Source organism: Trachurus trachurus (assembly GCF_905171665.1).
Source record: "Trachurus trachurus genome assembly, chromosome: 6".
Taxonomy (NCBI): domain Eukaryota; kingdom Metazoa; phylum Chordata; class Actinopteri; order Carangiformes; family Carangidae; genus Trachurus; species Trachurus trachurus.
The window spans coordinates 4,769,480-4,795,322 of NC_139897.1; the positions used below are offsets into that span (position 1 = coordinate 4,769,480).

The 25,843-nt window shown below is 40.8% G+C and overlaps 1 protein-coding gene across 7 annotated transcripts in view; it reads left to right on the top strand.

The window, feature by feature from the left end:
- The window catches only part of LOC310986784 (transcription factor SOX-6-like), a 121,145-nt gene that overhangs the window by 30,105 nt on the left and 65,197 nt on the right, over nucleotides 1–25,843 (top strand). For all 7 annotated transcript variants that reach the window (XM_083972848.1, XM_083972846.1, XM_083972849.1 and 4 more), the window contains exons 3-4: nucleotides 11,700–11,925; nucleotides 15,194–15,404. In XM_083972848.1, the coding sequence (XP_083828974.1) occupies nucleotides 11,701–11,925; nucleotides 15,194–15,404 (436 nt within the window). In that variant the 5' untranslated portion in view covers nucleotide 11,700. The remainder of the gene's footprint in view (nucleotides 1–11,699; nucleotides 11,926–15,193; nucleotides 15,405–25,843) is intronic.

Genomic DNA, 25,843 nt, shown 5'->3' on the forward strand with positions numbered 1-25,843 from the left:
CTGTTGTCTGTTGGCTGTTCTATGGTGTTTATGTGTCAGCAGCATACCTACCTGGACAATGTGCTCCACTCTAAGGATTAAGAGACAAAATGTTCACACTGACCAGGTCTTCTAACTACTGTGGGCAGGACTTAGCAGACAAACAGTCCTTTTGAGCCATCAAGTGTTGACTTTGGTCTTCAATGGTTTCTTCAGCGGTTTACTCTGTATCGTTGCCATGAAGTAGATAAATGTATATGTGTACTGTATTTGTGTTAGCTAGGGGTGTGTTCGCATGCCAGGAAAAATAACAAGCACAAGGGAGGGTGTTGGTCAATAGGGCCGCTTCTGGATTTCTGGGGGTCTGTGGTTTTAGTCGGGCATCAGCCGAGGTACAGAGTGTGAACACAGAGACCAAGCATAGTGGTGTGTGTTTACGCCCACTGCACAAACGACGCATTCATCATTTTTTGAGTGCTTCATCATTGACTTTAATTGAGATTTTCCATCGGCAGGGCTAATGGAGACATCAGACCCTGTGTTTGCTCCAGGTGTGCATCTGATGACAGACAAAATCATTAAATAGCAAGTGTGTTCGTGTTGCGGATGATGAAAATGATGTTGGCACTAGATGAAGTGAATTTTCACAGATCCACTCATAAGGAGCATGTTGTTGTTTATTTATATCAAGACTTATTTCAAAACCTTTGATATGATATTATGTCACTTATCTCACTCCAAGTCTTAATTTAGATTATAGGACAATGCAAAAGACCATGTCAGCTAACTTCAAACATTTGTTGAAGTTTGAATAGTTTGTTTTTCCATTATTGTCCCAAAAAAAATACTGTTATCTCAGAATATGTTTTAAATATGTTTTTAAATTATTTAATCTGGCAATTCATTTAAATGAAAGATGAATTATACATTCATATAAAAAGGGCACATATATGCAGTCCTGTTTTGCTTTTTGGAACTCACACAACATAATTGTGTAACAATTAACCTGACAGGTGAATGTCATATGATGAATATTCTTTGGCGCCAACACCCCGTGGGATCTAGGGCAATGTGGCTGCACCACTGACCCAGTGACTAACATGCTCTGTTAATATAGGCTACTGTTGTGCTGTGTCTGAACATGCACCTCACAAGACATGAAAACTTGTCTGGTCCATAGACAGTGGCAATATTAATGGTTATATCATTGTTTATTGAACTTTACGATTGCAAGACAAAAATGCCAGACAGAAAATTAATCTTGTCAAGCCAATCTTGCAATGCAGATGCCCTTCTCATTAATGCACATCTGGTGCTAAATACTCAATTCTTTGGTTCGGATTAAATAAACTCTTGATGGATGTTTATGATGGAAAAATAAAACGGAAATTGAGATTACAGCAGAAAAAGTACCAGAATTTAAGCAACAGTTTTAGTTTAAATGACTGAGTTCAGTAAGAGTTAATTCAGTCATGCTCTGTACCCTGTCTGAAAGCCCATCCCCTTTAACTACTTTGTGCTATATATTTTCAGACGAGGTAAATACATAGAGCTCCTCGGTGTAGCGTACTGATGGTCACACAATAAGTTGTATTTACCTGAGAACAGTGAAAGGATTTGGTTGTGACGGCTGATTGATGTACACCCTTTTCTGACCTGACCATCTCACACGACATCCGCCCTCCTCTTACCTCCCTTCATTGTTCCACTTAAGTCATGAAAAGGTCAGAGAATACCCTCAGTTGCGCACGATAAGAACCTACAGCCCTGTAATGCAGCAGCGACTTGTTGGTTAAAGAGCTACAGAGCTGTCTCTGGTGTTGAAATCCATGTTAATGGGCTGGAATTTAGGAAAACAAAACTGCTTTTCTTGCCATTACAGCAGTGACGCAATGGGCCGGTTTGGGGGTAACTGGTGCTGCTACTGAACGTGTCTATTTTGGGCAAAAGAGCCGGGACAAGGGAATCTCTGGGAGAAAACAGGGAAGCGTGTGTGTGTGCTCACATTCCACATATCTGACCTATGACAGTGCCCTCTGTTTGCAGCGCTGCATGATGATCTAATGAGAGTCCAGACAGACTCAAGATTTAGGAGCTGGGAGAGCTGTTCTCACATAAGGCCAATTCTCCAATTGCTGTTTTTTTTTAACATTTATTTATCCAGGGAAACTAACTGAGCACACATGTTCTTTTTAGCAACGCCCTGCTGCTCATTCACACCTGCGAACTGCCCAGTGCAACCACAGACATCTACTGATACAGCAGCATCAGTCACATCTCAGAGAAGTGGAGGCAACTTGATAAATGCAGTGAAGTTGCATCACGGGAGGTGTACTGTTTTGTTTTAATTGAAGCTCTGAAAGACTGAGATTTTCTCAGCCTCTGATACATCATATTCAGAGATGGACACAGTACTCGACCCCAGTACTTGAGTAAGAGTACAAATACTACTGGTCAAAATTTACTCCGTTACAAGTAAAAGTAGCTCAGTCAACATGTTACTCGAGTAAGAGTAAAAAAGTACTTGTTTTTAAAGCTACTTAAGTATCCAAAAGTACATGCTTTTTCACATCAATGAATTACTATAATTCTTTCTAAATGAATTTAAGGACCTTTTAACTCTTGTTTCTGAGAATTAACTCTTTGAAAGCAGCTGCACTGATGTGCTGCTTTTAGGGGTTAGGGTTTCCTTCTCCGACAAACACAGCTTGTGACCAATAGGATTTTAGAAAAAAAAGATCTGAAAGTAACGAGTACTTTTCAGCCTTCCTAGAAATTAACTCGAGTAAAAGTAAAAATATTTGTCTTGGAAATGTATTCAAGTAAGAGTAATAAGTACCAAAGAAATCTAATACTCAAGTAAAGTACAAATCATCTGGATATGTACTTCAGTACAGTACTCAAGTAAATTTACTCCGTTACTGTCCACCACTGATCATATTTGATTTTATTTTGAGTCCCTTAAAGAGGAACTAAGCAGGATTTTTCCCGGGGCTATGCTACAGTTTTACCTTAATTAAAAAGCTCCAGAGTAATTGTGATAGTTAACTACATGACTTGTGACTTGTTATGAGTGAGAATGGAGGCTCTCTGCCTTCCACCTGGTGTTTAATGGCTGAAAACCAACCTTGTAACATCAGTGTAGTACCTGGCCACCCTTATGTCCCAGCTCTCGTCTCTGCAGCACCAGGACACAAACACACTCTATAACCCGCAATCTTCGTAACATCGTAAATGTTATATAACGTCATCCACCGCTCCATTGATTGATTTTTTGCCGGCTTCATTGTAAACAAACGCACATGGCCAGGTGGAGGGTTAGCAAAACAGAGGAAAAGATACCAGACTTGAATAGTTCGTCTTTAATGTAGCTCGAAACCACTGAAATATGACCCTTTAAAGATAATTGTGGTTCACAATGTGTTGGAACTCGTTTTGGCCATCGTTTCAATCAGTTATCACAACATTGTGCTCAAAACTCTATGGGAACATGGTTAAAAGAAGTCTGACAAAAACAAGTTTATTTTTGACACAGTAAAATTATGACCCAAATTGTCAGCACCAGTTTAAAGTCTTACTTCCTGGTTAAATATTGACCTGTCATACTTTTCATTGTTTGGTTGCACTTGAGGGATTGCTGCTAACACTATGGGTCTGTTCATTTTCTAAGGAAAGCAATACTTAATGTCATGGCTAACGTAGTCACCTGGTTGTTTGTGGCTGCGGTGGAGGCACGAGGCTGCGTCACCAGATCCCAGCAGTCACTGTGGTGAGTTCATTGTCATCGGTTCAGAGAGGAGTAACACAACTACAACAATGAAGTTGTGTAATCAAGTGTTCTGTTAGCGCTGTGCAGTTTTAAACATCCATACTGCTTATTTGTGGGGATGGAGCCAAGGCCATGCAGCGGACATAGGGCGAGGGAGAGACAAACTTGGTGTGCATGTATTTTGACAGTAGGAGGACGCTGGAGAACCAACCTCAGGCCTATTAGGAATTGAACACAAAAACATCTTGAGAGTCAAGGATGCTGAACACTGCACCACTGTGGATCAAAGCTACCTCTAAAGAATGCCACCAACAATGTAATAGTTTTCAGTGGCCTAGCTTGTATTTCTACAGAGCTAACACAGAGCACCACACTGAGTTAAACCTTAAAGGGATAGTTCACCCAAAATTGAAATTTCACTCATTATCTACTCACCCTCATGTTGACTAAGGGCTGGGAGAAGTTTTGCAAATGGATACCAACTGTCTTCGTAACAAAAAGACACACCAAAAAACATCCAAATACCTCCATGCTGCTTGTATGTAATGTCCGTCTTGTATTGAAGCCCCGAAATGAGAAATGGTCCCGAAAAAAATTAAATAAGTCTATATTTCAAGCTTGTTTGTAGCGGAAGCTCCTCTTCCCGGTTCATCCAATTTGGACGAACCAGGGACGAACCGGGAAGAGGAGCTTCGAGAAGCTTCCGCTACAAAACAAGCTTGAAATATAGACTTATTTAATTTTTTCGGGACAATTTCGCATTTCGGGGCTTCAATACAAGACGGACATTACATACAAGCAGCATGGAGGTATTTGGATGTTTTTTGGTGTGTCTTTTTGTTACAAAGACAGTTGGTATCCATTTGCAACCGTTATATGGACATGCACTGCTACGCCGAGACCCCCTGTAACTCAGAGAAGCCACGGAGGACTCTGAAACTTCTCCCAGCCCTTAGTCCACATGAAGTTGAGTAGATAATGAGTGAAATTTCAATTTTGGGTGAACTATCCCTTTAAACAGCCCCACTTTGCTGTCTTTCACCGTATTTTCTGTCCAACAGACAAACAATTCCAAGGAAGGCCCTGGTTTTCTTTCTCCCTTCACATTCTCTGTCTCTCCTCCTCTTTGGTATTTCCCTCTTCCTCGGTTCTATCCAGCTGGGACGGCTGGAGGTTTTACACCCAGTTGGTTGAGTCGGAGGCCTTTGTCAGAGCCCTCCTCTCCTCTCCTCTCGCTCCACAAGTGGCAGAAGGGACCTGAGTTGTGAATGGAGCTTTGTGTACTGTTTTTCTAAGAGGGGGCCCTCTCTCCTGCTCTCATCTGTCTCAGGTCCCTCTCTCCGTCCGTCCACGCTCCACAATGCCTGATTATTTCTGCCAAATCGCCAGGTTCCAGGCCAGATCTGGACAACGCTTTCTTGCCAAAATCTGACCCCCAGTCTTGGTTTTCTTCCACTCACAAAAGGATTCTAAGTTGCTGTCCATGTTTTTGAAGGAGACTTTTCTATAGCTGTCCACCAGCAGCAGTGTGCTGAATGTGTCTCTGTAAGATTTCTCACATTCAAAACAAGAATCTAAATGCTCAGTAAGTAACATTGCTGAACATACCTTAATCAAAATGATTCATTATTTACAACAGGCATTTATATCTGGATGTTCCCAGCAGGCTATAGCTGAATGATCTTCCAGACTTCACACTTATAAAAACACTAAAACGTTTCAAAGGATGAAAAATCATAACTCTGTCCTCAACAGCTTGTGCTGTGTTCACTTATCAAGTAGGCCATCTCACCAGTATCACTTTCCAAGAAATATTTGAGACAGGAGAACAGCTCGAAGGGGAAAGAGTTGATGTTTTCCTAGATGTCTGACAATATAAAAAGGCTTTTGGAAAACCTCAAGGCGATGTGTGCGAGAAACGAATTTGTTATTCAGCTGTCAGGGTGTCATTATAGTCACGTTACTGTTTTACTGAGACGCGTTGGTTCGGAGAAACAAAAATCACTCGATTTCTTCCCGTGTCTCAGAAGGGAGGCAGCTGATGGCACGAGAGATGACATCACAAGAGAAATTTGTTTTGACAAAATGCTTCAAAGTTTCAGAAATGATGGCCAATAAACACTAAATCTATTAAGTATCTTTTTTCGTGCAGCATTAAAGGGGAACTGTGCAAGCTGGGACACCGGGTCAGAGGCTCTGGTCTTACAAGGTTGGTTTTCAGCCAAGAGACACTACATAACAAGTTACAAGTCATTTATTTAACCATCACAATTACTACGAAGCTGTTAAATTACTGTAAAAATAAGGTGAAAATTCTGCAAAGTTCCTCTTTAAGGGAAACTGTTGTGGTTGTTTCTGCAAAAGTAGTCCAGTCCTGTTGTGGTGGTGCTGGCAGAGTATCTCTCCCCTTGGATCTCAGGCAGACAATCTCAGTATCTACTTTTAAATCTCTTCTTAAAACTCACTTTTATCGATTGGCCTTCCTCTTTCCTGCTGTAATTTGATTGTATTGTACTCGTTGCTTTTTAAATGTGAAGCACTTTGTAATTTTAATTTAGCTTTTTTTTCTCACTGCTATAGAAATAAAGTTATTATTATTCAGTCTCGTCTCAGGCCGATGGCAGCAGAGGAAATGGGGTTGATGTGACTTGTTCTTGTTTATTATCGTTTTATTATCAATTTCTGATTTGTTTTTGTCTTAGTCCAAACTTATTTGCTACACTGAAAACATCTCTGCTCATCCTCAACCTAACAAATCTTAACTCAATCCAGATCATTTAATCAGGCTGGACCGTGGGTCCAAGTGGGCGGGGCTTCAGGCATGGCTGAAAGTGGTGACTGCTTTGTTGTGACATACAGAAACCCTGTTGGCTCAGTTTCTGACTGACTGAGGCTTTGACACTTCTTCATCTGCTTTTTTAATAAAAAAAAAAAGACATTTAAATCATGGTTCTCACTATATGGGCTACATAATGGGGTAGGTTAAACAGTGGAGAAAACTGTTGTCTAATAATGAGCGCATGAAGGAAAGTGTTTTCTTGCACCAGCCAATCACAAAAGGCCTTGTGACATGCTTACCAACAAACGGGGGTGGTGTTGCATGATGAAACCGTATCAGTGGCAGTGAGTTATGAGGCTGGGCATTCCTGGCCATGTGAGACACCAGTTCCAAGAAACCAAATCTTAAGCTCCCCTGTAAACACAGCAGCAGCAATATTGTCAGCTAAATATAGGCTCTTCTCTGTCTTCCCCCTCCCTTTGGTTCCCATCACTCTCTCATCACTCCAGTCTGGACTGCATGACTTGATTGGGGATCAGTGATTTGCTGTTGGATGTCTGGAGTCTTAAAATCTCATGTACTCATGCCACTGTGAAAAACAACGAAGGTCTGGAGGAATTCAAACCTCTGGCTGACAGCTGCTGCTATTCCAGCCGTTCACATCAGGTGCGTGGGTGCAATGTGGCACTGGATTTATTATTTGTTTTTTATAACAAATGCAGACAGAAGTTCTCCTTCATCATTTTGCTTGAATTCTGAAACCTGTCGGGCACCGACACAAGCTGCAAATGCAACGCAGGCATGATAGTGTCCCACTATATCAGTGAACCACTAGACCAGTCTCCGGCTCATGACCCCATTTTGACATCACAAATTTCTGGCAACCCCGCGATCATGTGCAGTCATGTGATCACGGCGGTCAATCAATATGTGCAATGCAAGCTCATATATTTTTATATGCTGCATTTTATTTTAACTCGATTTATATTTGAGAAAGTGAAAGTATCGAATATAGTTGTTTCAGATTGTGTGTGGTGTTTTCTAATCATAATGTTAAAAAGAATAATGATTAGTTCAAAAAATATTTTATCAGAATTTTTTTTTTTTATCAATGACTAGAGATTTCAGGCGACCCCATTTGAAATCCAGGCGACCCCACGCGGGGTCCCGACCCCAAGGTTGAAAAACACTGCACTAGACTGTTCTTCTTTTCCTATACAGAAATGATACAATGGGTAATGGCCTGACCCATCCCAAGATCCATAGGAATATAAATGTAATGTAAATATTTGGTTTCAGCTCAGGTGGACAGCAAATGGTACGAGTGTTATCAAAACCAAGGACCTTAAAAGTTTGAAAAGTTATGTATTGTCAAGATTGCTAGGTTCCAAGAGCTGTAGGGACACAGTGGTAAAACTTTGTTATTTCTGTTCAACTTTTTTGTGTGTCTAAAGGCTACAAAGTGCTGCACCCTTGTAGACCATGGCCCCTGATACAACCTCTCCATTTGGATTTGTAAAATTAATATTGAACTTGATTCAATGAGTTGCATATTTCCACATTGGCTATAGACTCAGAGTAACAGCAGCTTTTTCTGGCTACCTGTTGAATAGAAGTTCTTTTTTTCTTCTTCACCAATAGCTGATATCTGGCTGATATTTAGCTGCTGTGTCCCAACTTCATATTTTTTCCACTAAAATGAGCTGCTGACTGCATCTGGAAACGGCACTGATGACAGTCAACCATCAATAAGTGGCTTTACAAATGAAAACACTGAGCTGAAAGATGCTAAAATGATTCAGAAACCTGAGACAAACTGGGTGATAACCATTTGTGGATAATTTCTGTTAAATAGAGAAATATTATTTAAAGTACAAATTAATTAACTAATTATATGATATAAATTATAGTAGCTGGTGCTTACAACGAGACAATGATAGAATAAGCTTCAGTCCCTTTATGGACAACTGCAAAGGTGAGAAACACAGTCATCCAGGGGTTCAGCTGTGATTATAATAATATAGAGAGAAACACTGGAAATGACCAAAAATGAGAGAGGAAGGGATTCTGTCTGCACAGTAAAATAGAAAGTATAACAGATGGTTTTCAATCTACAGGAGGGGGTGATGTAGTTGCAATGGCGTACTATTAATGGTTCTGCAACATCCTCAGGTCACAGTGGAGCAAGTCTCAGCTTTCAGGCCACAACCTGATCCTGCCCTCCCCTGGTTTAAGCTGCAGTCTCACACAGGTAGTAAAAGACCCAACGCTGTGACCCTCAAAACCACTTTGATTAAAAAAAAAAGTCAAATTGTAGAATAGAATAGAATAGAATAGAATAGAATAGAATAAAATAGAAACTCTTTCATGTGTCACATCACAACTGATTCATTTTACATTCAGATGCACAAACGCCTTATTATGTGAGCAGCAATTAAAGGCCACACAGCTCGTGAGCACACACACACACACACACACACACACACACACACACACACACACACACACACACACACACACACACACACACACACACACACACACACACACACACACACACACACACACACACACACACACACACAGAGTATTGACCTTCATTCATTCTCTCTATTGTACTCGTTTATGCATTTTCTCTTCATATTCATATTTTTCCTCTCTTTGTCTGCTTCACTGTGGCGCTTGGTTTCAGTCTGTTATCTCACTCTTTATCAACTCCAACTTGCTCTCAGGGCCACTGTGTGTGTAGGTGTGTGTGTGTGTGTGTGTAGGGGCATGCTCTTGACTGAGTGTCAGATTTATGTAGAAGGGCACCCAGGAGGCTGCATTTTTCAGAGATGGACAGCCTGCTCTGATTTACTGTGTGCTCACACTGAATCACCAATCTGTTTAACTTCATAGAAATTGTGTTTGCATATGTGTGTTGGTGTGTGTGTGTGACACGGGCAACATTCTGAGAGGAATTTTTCTTGTTCTGATTCCTCAAGTCAGACATTCTTTTTTTTTTTTTTTTTTTTTTTTTGGCTTTGTCATTTATCACCTTGTAATGTGGTGCAGGTGTGGATCTGTTTTCATAGAACTGCTGTTTGTGTATTATCACTGTCTTACAAGGACCAATTTACCTCCTAAGGACAGAAAGTCCCTTGAAGTGGGCTTCTGTGTAGACTTAAAATAAGATTAAATGGGGCCAAAGAGAGTCGTTGTAAGTGTAGTGCAACAAAGGGAAGTCATTACAGCAAACGATGTATTAGCCTAATGACGCTGCCAGCCTCGGGCTTACAGTACTTTAGAAACATTTTCCTACTGAATCTCAGCAGTTCAGCGTCTGAGGCCTCGATGCTGCTCAGTAGATTAATAGATTAACCGCATGGCAGAATGTGCTTACTATGAGGGTGTGTGTGTGTGTGTGTGTTCATGTGTCATGCAGTTGTCATTTGTCAAGAATTAGTGCATCTGTAAAACTATAAATGTGGGTAACACATTACAATAAGGGTCCCTTAATTAACGTTAGTTAGTACATTATTAAGCATTAATTAACTGTTTACAGATAATCATTATTATGTATTACTTAGGATTAGGAAACACATTCATTAATATAGCCTATTAGTAAGCAGTTAATTAATATTTACTACTCAAAGTTAGTTAATAAATTATTAAAGCAGAAGTGAGTGATATATTTGTGTTAATATAAGTCTTAAATAGTTATATCTTCCGACAGCAATCACTTACATAGAGTGTTTGGTCTGAAACACGGGTCTGTCAGTCACTCTGCTCTGCTCTGAGCCGAAGAGAAAACATTTATCGTATCCTACAGTTTTTATCCAATGAGGAGAGAGAACGGCATGCAGGGCTGTGTGTGCAGCCAAGGAACGCCGTGAATGTGGTGACGTAGCGACGAGGACTGTTATGGTGCCTTCAAGGAAACTCGTATTTTTCTGACCGTGAAGTGGTACCAGTTCGATCTGGTACGAGTTCACTGGTCGGAAGTTACGAGTGGCCGTTATAGTGACTTTCACCGGTAAAACAGGTCGGAAAAACACGAGTGGGTTGCCTGGAACGCTACAAAGTCGTAAGTTGTGACTTGAAGCTGTAATTTACGATTTCAAAAGCCTACCTGGAACGCAGCATTAGCGAAAACGACCGGATCACTCACTTCTGCTTTAAGTAATAATAAAAGTTGAATAATGTAATTAGTTATCATTATGTATGCATTACTCAGCATTAATTAACACATTAGTTTATATATTAATGCTTAATAATGTACTAACTAACGTTAATTAAGGGACCCTTATTTTAACTAAACGTGATATGTATTCTAAGTGTCCCGTGTGTGTGAGCTGTAATTACAGTTCTTGGGTTGCCTTGGTGGTTCACCCAGTAGAACACATGTCGTCTAGACTGAGTCCTTACAGCACTAGTGCTAATAAACTACACAATTTAAAGATTGTTCATGTACAGTAACCTGGCTGCAGCTAAGAACAAGTGTTCAGACTGCAGACATACTGTGGACCACATGGTAAAGTCCATCTCCATCAAGTCGCAGACTAGAGAAAACAAGCTTTTACAACATTTTCAGAAATATTCTCAAAACAGATTCACTGAAGGAAAAGAAAAATCAAAAGCATGTGTTGAGTCAGATACATACATATGTACAAATATATTTATTTATGTTAGCACTTGAAGTAAATTAAAAAGATTAAAGCTTTTAATAAGACAGAATTTGATTTGATTAATACAACTCAGCAAATCAAACAGCAAACCTTCAACAGATAAAGTGAATTATCAATAAGTGGAATACATTAGCCTGTGATTTAATGCAGATAAACATATATAGAAAATCAGAACTGTAAGAAGGTAGAGACCCACTGCACCTGAGGTGTGTCAGTGTCTGTAATGTCCCATGATGGAAATGGCTTCCAGATGACCTCAACTCTGTTAGCTCATCAAAGACAGGCTGTGACATGCAGCTCGCCTCCTGCTCTGTCATACACATATATGGGAGGTTTTGTTTACAGTGTCAGCAGTGATCAATATCTTTCACTTGTCATTTAGAAATCAGCCTCTCCTCTCCTCTCCTCTCCTCTCCTCTCCTCTCCTCTCCTCTCCTCTCCTCTCCTCTCCTCTCCTCTCCATCCCCAAAATTAAATGTGTTCATTTTCTTTTCCTCGACAGAATGATGTCTTCCATGCGAGCAACACCTCCCTTTCACCCACCGTCTGAGGAAGAGGAAGCGATAAGTCAGGACAACGCGGCCTGGGCCAAAGAGGAGCGAGAGAGAGAGGGCCCCAAGGAGACAGCATCACCTTCCTCGCACGACCAACCCCACCCTGACGAGCTGCAGCCAGTCAGAGACAAGCTGAAAGACATCGAGTGGGACATCGTTGGGCCTGCTGCGATGGTGAGAAGTGACTCACACATTATGTTTAGAAAGTAGCCATATCTTATCATGCCATATGTTCCCACAACTCCAATCTATTAAACAAATGTGGTTAGTGAGTGTGCACAGCTCATAAAATACATGGAATACACACAGGAGTTCACTGGGTGTGCAATTTCTTATGCATAATGATGATTGTGCACAATTGTATGCTCACACACACTTAAATGCAAGTATGCTGGACACACACACACGCACACACACACTCACACACCAGTGGTTCCTCTCTGATATGTGTGCTGCAGGCGCTGCTGAAGGCAGCCCAGTGGGGGTTCTCCTCCGGAGGGTTGGACTCCATTGTTCTTCTAATCTCCACAGCCGGTGTTCATGTGTGTGTGTGTCTATGTGAGAGGGAGAGAGTGTGTGTGGTGAAGTTAGTAACTTGGCTTCAGCTTCTGTTGGTCCCTCATGGACAAGGTGTGTGTTTGACATCAGGGAAAGTTCTTCAAATAAAGTTTCTTTAAGCTGAGTGCTGAAGCAGCAGCAGAACTGTAAATGAAGATGGATATGGCCTTTGCGATGTCATCCATACTGTAGGTTTGTGAAGAACAGATCTGAAGCTCTGTCAATCGAGAAACACATCTTAAATTATGCAGAGCTTTAATTCTTCGTGAAATGTATTTCGTTTTTTATAAATTCACACTCATATACGTAACTCGAAATTAGAACTCCTGTAGGATGGAGTCACGTCCCGAAAACACCTGAACAAATTTCCGACCAAGCGTTGTGGAGGAAGTTGGATGCAAAATGTTGTCAGTTGTGTATAATCTGATGATACTTTTGGAGTCTTAACGGTCACTTCCTCACCTGAAAAATCATCAAAACTTTATGAAATGAGTGGGAAAATGGAGACGTAGCTCTGCTGCCACTCACCAGCCTGTGGAAAAGCAAGCTAGTTCTTTAAATCTATATATTCTCCATACAGCTCTATCAGCTGTGAGACTATGCAAGTCTGTCTTGAGTCAGCCTTGATCTGGACTGCGTTAGTGGAACGATTTATGGCTTAATCTGGAGATGGTGCTATCTTAAGCCTGGCTTTTTGAGGTTAGCTTGACTTTGTTTAGCGACCCTGATGCAATTAGAGTTTATTTACTAAAAAAATAACTTAAATCTTGTCTCTATCAAGTCTTCTCTTCTACTGAAGTTAGCATGCTAACAGCTGAAGTGCATTATAACCTCTTGTCTTGTAAAAACAATTATCAGTGCAGCTGTTGTCCTGGCGATAAGTCATGTTCAGTGGCAGAGGAGCCTTAATCACCAAATTTTTTTTTTTTTTTGTACACATGTATTTGGGAATAATTCATTTGCCAAAAAACAAAATATATGATAAACCAAAGTCATTAAAATGAAATTGATTGAGATTTTTCCAATAAATATCATGGTCAAATCAAAAACATGAACTATCTGGGCAAAAAATGGGAAAGAAAAAGAGAGTAAAACTTTTTAAGATAGGAAAAGAAACTGGTACTCAGCTTGAAACATGAGAAGAAAAGGAAGAAAGCATCTTCCTCCCTCTGTTCATCCTGACACGTCCTGGCCCAGTGAAGTACTTTATCATATTTTTCATTTTCACATTAAGTGTACCTGTTGCATTCACATTCAAATGGCATCCAATGAAGTGTCCAGATCTGACTTTTGTGCCTTGTTCAAGGACAATTTACAACATCACAGGTTGAGTCATGTGTTTGCATTGTCTCCTTCACAGAGCGAACATGTGACCTCTGGGTTTATAATTCAATCTGACCGTCAGATTATCACGACCACCGTTCTGCTGCTGATTAAATAACGTACTGACCTGAAAACTCACACCTGAACAATCCACGAGTGACACACACAGTGACACAGTATCTCCTAATCCTCATTACAGAGGCATCTTCCGCTTAAAGACAAAGTGCAACAACAGGGCCTCAAGGGCGTCTTAAGATCTTGCTGTTTGCCAAAGCCCCTTGTCTTTGAAACATAAGCCTCCTTAAAGGTCTTGGAGATTCTCCCCGCTCTGTTAGGGAAGGAGAAAGCATCCAGAAATAGCCCCGGTGTTAGAACACCTGTGCAAAAGTGTCTGTTGTGTGGGACAATGTGGTCATCCTGAAGGGCTTATCGTCATGGTAAATATAGACTCCTTGTGCCTCTTGCCTAACTCATAACCAGCAGAGCAAACAGCAGAGGGGAGCAACACTGTGGTCATTCAGCGCAGAATAGACAGGGCCATAAAATATCTGCCATCCACTTTCAGCAGGTCTGAACTTACTGGCTTTGTGTTATTGTACCTTCACTGAAACAGGAAATGATCAGGACACATGTCTCGTCTGAATTTGAAGTTCCTTGATTTATAGGGGCATGTTTAAATTTAAGCTTACATCAATGAACAATGCAGTGATGTAAGGTGGCACTTAGGGCTGGATATGCTTTTCTCCCGATTCGATTCCTCTACGATTTTTTGGATGGCGATTCGATTTAAATTGCGATTCTACGATATTGCAGATTCTCTCGATTTTTAGTCTGCATTTTTAACATTTATCTGCACACAAATACTGTAGGAGTCTATACATTAACATACTCCATTATAAAGTGAACTTAAACCCTTTTCAAAACCTGTACTCTCTGTATGTAAAAAAGGCGAACAAATGCACATTGCACGATGTTTAAAAAAAAAAAAAAAAAAAAAATTGATTTAAAAATCGTCAAAAAAGATATTGCGATATTTATGTGAATCGATTTTTTCTCCCACCCCTAGTGGCACTACCTTTAGACAATTTGCTTACATAAATGTTTCATGATTTTCTCTTTATTTTTCTGCATATCTATTTTTATTTTTCCTGCCTCCAGATTACCTGTCACATTCACAGCTTTTCTTTGTTGCCATTTCTCTCATTTGTGGTTGGGTTTTTACATCTTCATCAGAGAGCCGTGAGCAGAGAGGCAACAGGAAGCAAGTGGCGAAACGGGGGAATGACTTGCAAGATGACACTGACATGTATTTTTAATAATACAATAATAGATACAAGAGAAGGACCAACCCCTTTAAAGGAATGCAATGAAGTGACACTACCGGGCCCCTGATGACAGATAGATCAAGTACTGTGATCATCACTTTCTGTCAGTAGCAAAACCCAATGCTAAACTTGACCTTTGCTCGAGTCACGCCAGCCGGCCCTGTTGAAGTGAAGCACAGCAAAGTGAAATCAAAAGCCTCTGACTTTTCTCTGCTGATTTTTTTTTTTCCCCCCAGGACAATGAGAGCAGTAAAGGCTGCTCGGTGTACTCCTACCGGACCAACTCTACCTCTCCACACAAGCCAGAGGAGTGTTCCCGGGATCGGGGGGAGCCCATGATTGGCCTCACATTTGGGACGCCAGAGCGCCGCAAAGGAAGCCTCGCAGACGTGGTGGACACACTGAAACAGAAGAAGCTTGTGGAGCTGACCAAGACAGAACAAGACGGTAAGAGGACTTGTTTGATTCAGTCTGTGTGAATGGATGTTTGTACATACACTATATATATTAAAGGTCCCATATTTAACACTTTTCTGGTGTTAATCCGTAAGAAGATAAGATACACAGAATATATGTTATTTAACCTGCCAACTACAATCTCAGAAACAAAGTCCTTCAAAGATGGATGTTGGGTCCAGGTGGACAGGAATTGGAGTATGGCTCTGATTTGTGACATCACAAAGTCCTGATGCCTCGTTTTAAGGCTCAGTTTCTGAATACAGGCTGTGTGCATTTCTCTGTGGACTGAGGCTTTGATACTTTCACACTTTTATTATAGAACCTAGAGCTGCCTTACAATTAACAGACATGGAAATCTACTATTATATGATATAGGACTTTTAACTATAATGTAGAGAAGGAAGTACACTCATGTCAGCACTTAACATCAAGGCATTTACAGTTAGCACAGCAGCGATTAGTAGACTGACGATCGTCAGGTGAAAACCTCCACTTTACAAAACATAAACTTTACAAAGATATCCTGTTTGAATGGCAAAGCATCTAAAGGGCTTTGGGAGAGCTTCACTGGATTATTTAGTTTGATTAAAAGTTTGATGAGGTTGATTCCATAGTGCGAGCAGTGTCTTAAAGAGGAGTGTTTCTTGTTCAGCTGAAATGATTCTTAGAGCTGTTTTAAAACATCTTGTGTTATATCTGAAAATCATTAACCGAACTGATGCTGATCAGAACTGTGCATGAAATATCGTAGCTACTGTGTTGTTGTGTGTTGACAGAACTTAATTTATATATATATATTTTATATATATGAATTTATCATGAAACCAAACAATATCTTTAATAGAAGCGACAGGATTGTGTTTATTTTAAATTCAATCATTTTGACTCATATTGCGACAGTTCTAGCTTAAATTACTTAATTTATCAATTGTATTAACTGTTTTTTAGACTAGAGCTGCATAAAGAGCAAGTAAATTACAGTAATTGATAATGTTTCATTAGGAATTGGAAACAGATTAAAATTAATTTCATTTGTGATGTGGATAGAAAAGAACCTCAGACATTTTATTCCCTCTTAACTGACAGACAGGATGTCGATCCTTTACTCTGCACTCGTACATAAAGCGAAAACAGCCTTACCTGTATTTTGTTTTCCTCCTGCGAACACATCCTCTCCAAAGGATCTTTGAACGTGTGAAATTACAGCTGACAGATCCCTCGCTTGTTAGATCACAATATCAATCAGTGAAAACACAGGTTTCCCTTTCTCCTCTGATCTACACCACTAACACAGGAAAGCGCCGCAGTCTCCCAGCATGCCTCAGCTTGCCCTTTCCCAACCCCACAGCAAGCCAGATCTGAAACCATCTAACACCCCTCTTCGCTGTTATGTGCACATAGTAATTGTGATGATATCAGAGGAGCACTTGATCTCTCTCATTTAGGGGTTTTACTTTGTTATTGATACAGTGGAGTGGGCCAGAATGGGACAGCCAGAGGCGTGATACACAACAGTGTCTTTAGTTGAAAGATAGGTAGCTCTGCCTCTTATCTACGGAAAACGGTTTGAAAAGAAAAACTTGTATGTCTCTGGGTGTGTGCGTGTGTGTGTGTGTGTGTGTGTGTGTGTGTATGAGTGTGTTCAAAGTGTTGTGACATCCTCCTGTCAAATCAAAGGTAATGTGAGTAGAAGGAAATGCTGGGGACAACTGAAGTTTGTGTCTTTTTCATCACATAGCTGTAGGTTTCTCCTTTCCAGCTAACCGTAGATCAAGATACTAGAACCAACATCCCTGTTTATCCACCACAGTGACCAACAAACCAAACTTCATTTTTATCAGGATTTAATCTATTTGCAAACATCTTTTCTTGGAGCAGTGTGTGGAGCTTTTTAATTAGATAAGAAAATACATCCTGTCATATTGGATCACAAAGGAGACATCTTCTCTCTCTGGACAAGTGGATGACTCAATTTTTTACTGTGGCACAAATGAAAGAAATATGATGGTGTGTCCACAACCAGAAACTACAAGCATGATTTTTAATTTGTAGCTTTGGAACTTCAAAACAAAATAAAACAAACAGAACTGCAAGATGATATATACATATGAATAAAAAGTCATTCCAAACCTGTCCATTAGTAACATCACACAAATATATTTCATCCAGTGATGTCCCAAACAGTGAAAATGTGCACGTACCCCTCCTCCTTACAGCCTGCTGTTGAGTTTGGCTTCCAAACGTGGCATGTTCTTCCATTGCTAATTAGTGGAGCTGTTATTCCCGAGGACTAACAAGTGGCAATGATCACACTGCAAACACTTAGCTGAGACAAAAACAAACGAGACAAACATGTGAGTCTAATTTAATCATATGTATTAAGACTGACAGGTACCTCTGATTTTATTTTATTTTTTTACTAATGAGTTTAGTGAAAATAGGAAGAAGTGATCAATACGTGGCTTTGGCTGAATGTGCCATTAAAAGACTTCTCCTTTAGTTCAAAACTAAGCAGCAATGAAGCTTCACGCTCTTTATTTTTCCTATTTGTAAACCTATTTGACTAATGTTTTTTTTATTGAATCACACCTTTCTCGCCATCACTGTCTTATTGTCTTTAAATTCTCTTTCTGATGGGCTTGCTGTGTTTGTTTTTTTTACCCCTTTATCCTTCAGCTTCTGCAGCTTTTCAATCCACTCTTGGCACAGCTTTGGAATCTCTTCAACAGGCAACCTTTCTCACATCCTGATTTAAAGCTTTTCTTTGTGTTATTGGTAAATTCATAAGCAGTTTATTTTTTTTTTGTTAAAGCAATATACGGTAATGTACCCAGGAGGAGTGCAAGGCCATCCTGGTAAATAGGCTTACATATTGATTGCTGGTGCGATACAGATGAGAGCCTGTTTTTGTCTTTCAAATGCTGCAGCACAGAAAGCTCCTCAGATTGTACTCTGTGCTTCTTCCAAGTATTTTTTTTCCCCCTTACTCTTGAGTGGCATGTGTTCACTTAGACTGACACTTAAAACATGGTTTTGTTCAGAGTCCTCTTGCAGTATGACCAGATTTGATCATCGGCACTCAGATGGCAAGCACATTAAAGGCTGAACAATGCGTCCCCTTGCCTCATCCACCGCCTCCCGCTGAAAGGGCTTCAGTCAGCTGAGCTCTCCCAGGTTAGATTGGCTGTATGATCAAATGGAACAGACCCTATTAGCCACTGAGCGCTCACTTAGCCTAACATGGCTGACCCCTCTGTGCACTGTAGCCAGGAGCTAAAGTGTGGATGATGTCGTTGTTAGCCTTTGTGCTGTACTCACCCCCTGTCGTCACACTGTTAGCTGTCTGCCGCTCACAGGAGCCCTAAGTGCCTGTGACAGTCCTAATGAATAGACATGGCCTCGCTTTGCAATGTGGGAGAATTTTTTTTTTTTTTTTTTTTTTTCCAACCCAACTGCCGCCTCAGCTTTTAAAAGCTTTACCAAGAACTCTTAAAGACTCTGTCAGCTATAGCAGTGTTACTGTGCAACTGCATGGTCGCTGCAGATACAATCCTTTTTGCCGGTCGGCTTCCGCAACACACAAGCTGAGAGGGTGAAGGTCTGACATTTTCTTGACAATTTTGCATTTATGTTGAGTTGTGCCTGCATTGTGCAAAGGTCTAAATACAAAGGCTGGCTGTATACAAAGGGCTTCTTCTGTACTGTTAAAGCGCTTAAACTGGTAGGTTGGTTATTGAATAGAGTGTTCAAGGCCAGTATGAGGGAACATCAGAAGGAAAAATGTGGGCACCGGACATGGTGCTGAATGGAAATGCTCCTCTGTAATTTTGTGGCTAAAAATACAAGATGTGAAATAAGCAGAGGAACAACCAAAACAATAAACTGCCTCTTGTTAACGATGATTAATCTGAATTCACCTTGTCTCTTTGAGCCTGTCAACATGTGGAGTTCAGGAGTAGACGTATTCATCAAACCGAAGCATTCTGAGTTGTCCCCCCGATGGACATTTAAACCCAGTGAAGTGGGCAATCAAAGCTCAGTTTGAAATGACTGAATTAGCAGTATCTGAATCATTGTGTCTCCACGGGCCGACCTGCTGATAACGAGGCCCTGGCAACGGCACAGCGCCCTGGTTGGTGCCAGCTTACTCAGCCATCTAATGTGCCGAGAGAAAGCTCTGATGCCCCGGCTGACACTTAACATCACACAAACCCGCCACCCTCACCCCGACCGCCACAATCCTTCCTCCCGAACCTGTATGAATTACAATACGATTCATCTGTCTGGCTCAATTACAACTGCGCTGCACCGCTCCACAGTGGTCATGAGACACCTGTGGCACTTTAATTCATCTAAAGTCTTAAGGACGTGTCCTTCTCCTCGGTTGTAAAGCATTACAACCACATTTGTGCCTCTCACTGTTAGTGTGAGCTGATGGGAAGAGGCCTCAGCGCTCCGCTCACAGATCAGAGAGGACGATGCTCATGTTTTTTCATGATTGCTGAACACTGACAAAATTGACAGTCACCCATCAGCCTGAATACAGATTTGCACACCATCATTTCAGTCTATATACTACTACTACTACTACTATATATACTTGTTTTTCTTTTCTTTTTTTTCTTTTTTTTTTTTCTTCACCTCAGACTGTACTCAGATATTTATATAAACCCCAACTACAGTTTCAGATTTGTGAACACCACCAGCTGCCCCTCCCGTCATATGGAAACAGGCAACATCACAGACTCTAATCTGGTATTAGTGGCAACATGATGATGCATTTCTAGTATCCAACAAACCCATCTTATTTTCATCATGACATGTCTTGAGTTGATAATCTTTGCGGAGACTTGAACTTATAATAACATAATCAAGTGTAAAACACAAAGCCCTCTGCCTCAGCATCCTGCCCTGCTCTTAAATATGTTGAATTACAGCTGCACTGTACAAATTAATGCCATGAGAACATGTTTTCTCAGTCATCTTCTAATGGTGAGCACAATCAGATTTTAATAAGTTCAAAATGGTTGGGGCCATTCATAGAATTTATTCATATTAGAAAAAGGCTGAGGAGCTGTTTGCTTTTGTTCCCTCTGTCAGTCAAACCTGGTCAGACCACGCCCACGCTGATATAAATTCTTTAATGTATCACTGATTTAGTCATAAATAATTAATGTTAAATTGTCTTGAGTATGTTTAAGAAATAAATGACCTATGTATGTTGTGTGAACTACACAATTCACTGCACTGTAATGGGGAAACAAGTTTGTAGTCGTACGTCCTCCACTGTCTTGACTGGTTACAGCTGTTTTATGAGCCTTGTCTTTGCACTGTGTATTTAGGCCATGCCTTGTCCAGTTCAGAGGAGTCTGCGCTGTGTCTTGAGTTGAGGCCAGGCCAGAACTGGCCACCCAATCGCCCGTATAATGGCTTCCCCAGCTGGAAGAGGAGGTCAGAGTGAGGCCAAGCCTTCCTCCAACCCTGCCACTCTGTGACGATAAAGACATTCTGCCAGGGCCTCGCTTTGTTGTCGATCACTGTTCTGCTGCTGCTCTGCTGGACGAGGTGTGTTTAGCTGACATGGTCAGCCTCCACAGCGCTGCAAAGTGAAGCGATGCTCTACCTGGATTGACTTGTGTCACAGAACAACAATTAGATATGTATTCACAATGGCAGCTTAGCCACTAGCCAAGGTCTGACAGTTCAGCTGTTTGAAGGTTAAATCATCTGACTGCAGGCTGTATCACCTAAGCTGCAGTTGAAGCTATAGTGCATGACCAAACTTTAAACTTACAAGGCCTGTGAGCCTTGTGCGCCTGACCTCTGTGTGTGTGATTGTGTGTGGGACGGCTTATGGATTCATACTCTCAGGTGGAAGTAGTTGTGATGACAGCTTAACAACCAAGTTGGGCCGGCCCTGACAGTTAAGCTTATTGGCTAATTAACGAGGTCTTGGCTTTGGCACTATGTTTGCCTTCCTCTATGGGATTGGCAGCTTGAGCTGTGATTGTGTACAGGCAGAGGCTTTGTGTCTGTGTTGGTGCATATGGATCAGTGTTTGGGGGAAGCCACCCACAAGTACAGGGGCAACAGGGAAGCCCAGTGTGTATGTGAGTGTGTGTGTGTGTGTGTGTGTGTAGAACAGCTGTGTGCTACCCAAACATGAGCCTCCGTCTTTGATCTGCAACTTTTAATCTATACAGTGAAGCTGCGTGTGGTGGTCAGCCCCGCTCTCCTCGGCTCTGCCAACAGGACGACTCCCTCTGGACTCCTTGTGGTTGGTTTCAGTCTCCCACCCTGTAATTGATAGGGATCTCTTTACTAATCATCAGCCACAGTCTGTTTGTCTTGAATACAAATACAGGCAGTGGGACATGCCTAGTAGCCCTCTCCTCCTCAGCTTGGCTGCCGGCCAGCCACCAGCACATTGTATGGGCGCATGCAGTGTGGTTTGCTGTAACAGTCTTGAATCTCGTCCAAAAGAATCAGATTAAATAGTGATTTTATCAAGTCGTCTTTTTTCTTTTACTGGGAGTTCAGCAGCATGCCAAACTGTTCACCTGATAACTTGAGCATCTGGCAAAGATTGACATCATATTACAGCAATGAAAGATGGTTGATGGTGGACTTAAATCTATGGAAAAACTGAAATTCCAGGGTCTACACCTCAAAAAATATCAATGCTGTCTGTTGCTGTGTATTAAGAGTTTTAAATGTTTCTTTAGAATGATATTTATTTCATTTTTTACTGAGGCCACACTGTAATTCGGTTGTTTTGAATAATTGTTTTGTAAAAACCAATTCCAATTTAATTTTGCAGCTTTGCTTGTGGCCTTAAACTGGTTGGAGTGGCTTCTTTAGAAACCATGTCCCTCATATTCTTGGGTGATTGACTAAGCCTACACTTAAAAAAAAAAAAAAGGGGGGGATTTATAATCATCATTCCATAACAAAGTAAAATTAAAGTGCCACCTAGTAGCATGCTTTATGGTTACACAACAGAATACTGCTTTTATGATCTGAGAGAACAATAGGTAATAAAAACAGCATCATGAATTCTCTGGAAAAGTTGTAGTGACGTTAGAAGCAAGTCTTTCCTAGAAAATGAATTCTGTCTGACTGAAGAGCAGTATTCTTTCACTATAGGATGGTGCCAAACAAACAACAAGCTAACCACATAAAATAAAAGGAAAAGAAAGCTCCAGAATGACTAAACTGAAAATAACACAAATTGTGTTTGGTGCTCCATGACCTAATATATAGATATAGGGCTGTAGATCTAATTCCAATCAACACAGCTCAGGGATATGGCCCACACCTTGTTTGGTGAGCAAAATACACATTTTCTGGTGTATCTCCATCTATATCAGTCCATGTGATAGATGAATTACATAAGGATCAATCAACCTCATCAAACCAGTGCTTTGACAGGGCTTCCAGGTGATGATCAACAAAGTAGTGCTGTGTGATATTGACAAAATTTCATATCCCGATAACAATATACGTATATCCCAATAAAGTATTGTTGGAAATTTCTCTTATCTTTTCTCCTTTTATTTATAAAACACATGTTTTATATATGAAACACAATAAAAAAAACGGAATAAAAAATATTACAATAAAATAAAACACAAATATCCAGTGGTCAAATACCAATGCAATTGCTAATGACTTGCTTTTTAAATCCAAACCAAAGCCAAACAATGGAATTCCGGGTCCCTCTTTTAGGCACCAATTCCTCTTTGGGTTCTGTTTCCACTGTGTTCTCTGTCGCCGCCATGTTGTATACAGATGTTACTGGTTCAAATTTGCGGACTTCACGCGTGGTCCACGCGAGACGGCACAAGACTCATGCATTTTTTTTCTTTGGCGAGACAAGAGGTTTTAATGAAAAGCCTCAATGTGCCAAAACAACCGCCAGGTGGCATCTGTGAGAACGGAGGACGACAGGCGGATGACTCAGTGATCTGTGCAGTAATCCACAGCTTAAACTCTAGGCTATTAAACTAGAACTAACTACTGTATACACTGCCTAAATCACAGAAACTATTGTAATATGATAAAGCCTGTCTTGCTTTATGACTTGATGATTATGTATCACATATCGCCGCGATTAGGAGTGGCGCTGTTCATGATACAGAATACAAGAGGATGAAAGGAGAACTAGCTGCAGACAGTAAATAATATAGTAGCCTAGTTTTTCAATGACAAAATGTAACGACGGCAGCTACAGTAGACTATAGCCCACGTCTCACTCTCTTTTTTCGGTCATCTGTCTCGTCATCTCCAAAATGTGTTTTTAAAATGAGCCAACTACAGTACTGTGCAGTAGTGCCGCAGATTTCTCACTCCGCACCTTGTTTGAGAGTGCAGCTGGATGATTTCTTGTGAATGAACGGGTCTGTGTCACTTTGGGGCTGGGCGATAAAACATAGGATAAATAACTTTCCCTCGATAGAAGACGCGGCCGATACAAAGTGACACCGTCAGCCATGCAGCCGGCCTGGACTTTTTATTTTTAATTATGAAGGATCAATGAATTGATAGCATCAACAAAACACGGCGTAACACACGCGGCTGTATGGGACAGGCTTTTATTTAATTCAGAACAAACCGCTTAGCAAAAATGGAAAATATAGTCTATAATAATTAATTGATCTGTTGTTTGGCCACTGTTTGAAAATAACCCGAATTATGAGCAAATAATCTGATCCAGAACAGCAGTCATAATCAGACTTCTTCTAAATAAACCTAAACATTAAATAACTGGGTCAGGTCGGACCATGGGGTTATTTTTTCTCTTCTTCTTCACAGGAGAAGAGGAGGTGCGCTGCGCTCACGGACGCGTTGATGTTTTGTGATTTATCTGCTGCCTTGACTCTGCCCTTTATACATGTGCGTTCAGATTAACAATAAGACAAGCCATGGTTGAGTTTATTGAGTTTTAGCTGCTCAATCTCATTGTTTCAAAGAAAAGGGATTGATTTTTATAACGAAATGAAACGAAAACAATATTATATTGATACATTGTTGTAAAAAAAAATCCAAAAGAAACGAAAATGAACTAAAGAAAATAACTTTCACACACACACATTAAAACAGTGCGATTGGTTGAAAGCTGATAATTAGCCATGTGCTTATAAGCTGATTGGCCGAAACCAAGAACAAAGCCGCGTGAATGGCCAATCGCCATGTGTTAACATTTCCATATTCCGCACATTCTGTGACAAACTGTAAACTGTTTTCTTGTCTGTAACAACATCTATTGCACGTCTGTCCGTCCTGGGTGAGGGATCCCTCCTCTGTTGCTCACCCTGAGGTTTCTCCTGTTTTTCCCTGTTAAAAGGGTTTCCATGGAGTTTTTCCTCAGTCGATGTGAGGGTCTAAGGACAGAGGATGTTGCTACGATGCCATGTGAAGCCCTTTGAGACAAACTGTTTGTAAAAACGGGCTATACAAATAAAATTGCCTTGCCTTGCCTTGCCTTAACGGCCGACATGTAAATCAGCTGTTTCGATGGGCGTTATATGAATAGAGATGTTAATGTGGTACTTTGCACATAGCCTCCTCTTCTCCTGTGAAGAAGAAGAGAAAAAATAACCCCATGGTCCGACCTGACCCAGTTATTTAATGTTTAGGTTTATTTAGAAGAAGTCTGATTATGACTGCTGTTCTGGATCAGATTATTTGCTCATAATTCGGGTTATTTTCAAACAGTGGCCAAACAACAGATCAATTAATTATTATAGACTATATTTTCCATTTTTGCTAAGCGGTTTGTTCTGAATTAAATAAAAGCCTGTCCCATACAGCCGCGTGTGTTACGCCGTGTTTTGTTGATGCTATCATCTTTGCCTTGCGCAGATGATCCTTCATAATTAAAAATAAAAAGTCCAGGCCGGCTGCATGGCTGACGGTGTCACTTTGTATCGGCCGCGTCTTCTATCGAGGGAAAGTTATTTATCCTATGTTTTATCGCCCAGCCCCAAAGTGACACAGACCCGTTCATTCACAAGAAATCATCCAGCTGCACTCTCAAACAAGGTGCGGAGTGAGAAATCTGCGGCACTACTGCACAGTACTGTAGTTGGCTCATTTTAAAAACACATTTTGGAGATGACGAGACAGATGACCGAAAAAAGAGAGTGAGACGTGGGCTATAGTCTACTGTAGCTGCCGTCGTTACATTTTGTCATTGAAAAACGAGGCTACTATATTATTTACTGTCTGCAGCTAGTTCTCCTTTCATCCTCTTGTATTCTGTATCATGAACAGCGCCACTCCTAATCGCGGCTATCAGGCTGTCAGCATTGTCCCCAAAACGTCTGAGCAGTATTTAGTACGGTGCTGCCACCTAGAGGAAAACAGTTGTGGTGAAAAGTCACGCGATCACGCGATCCTGCAGTGCAGGACAAACCCCGCAAATT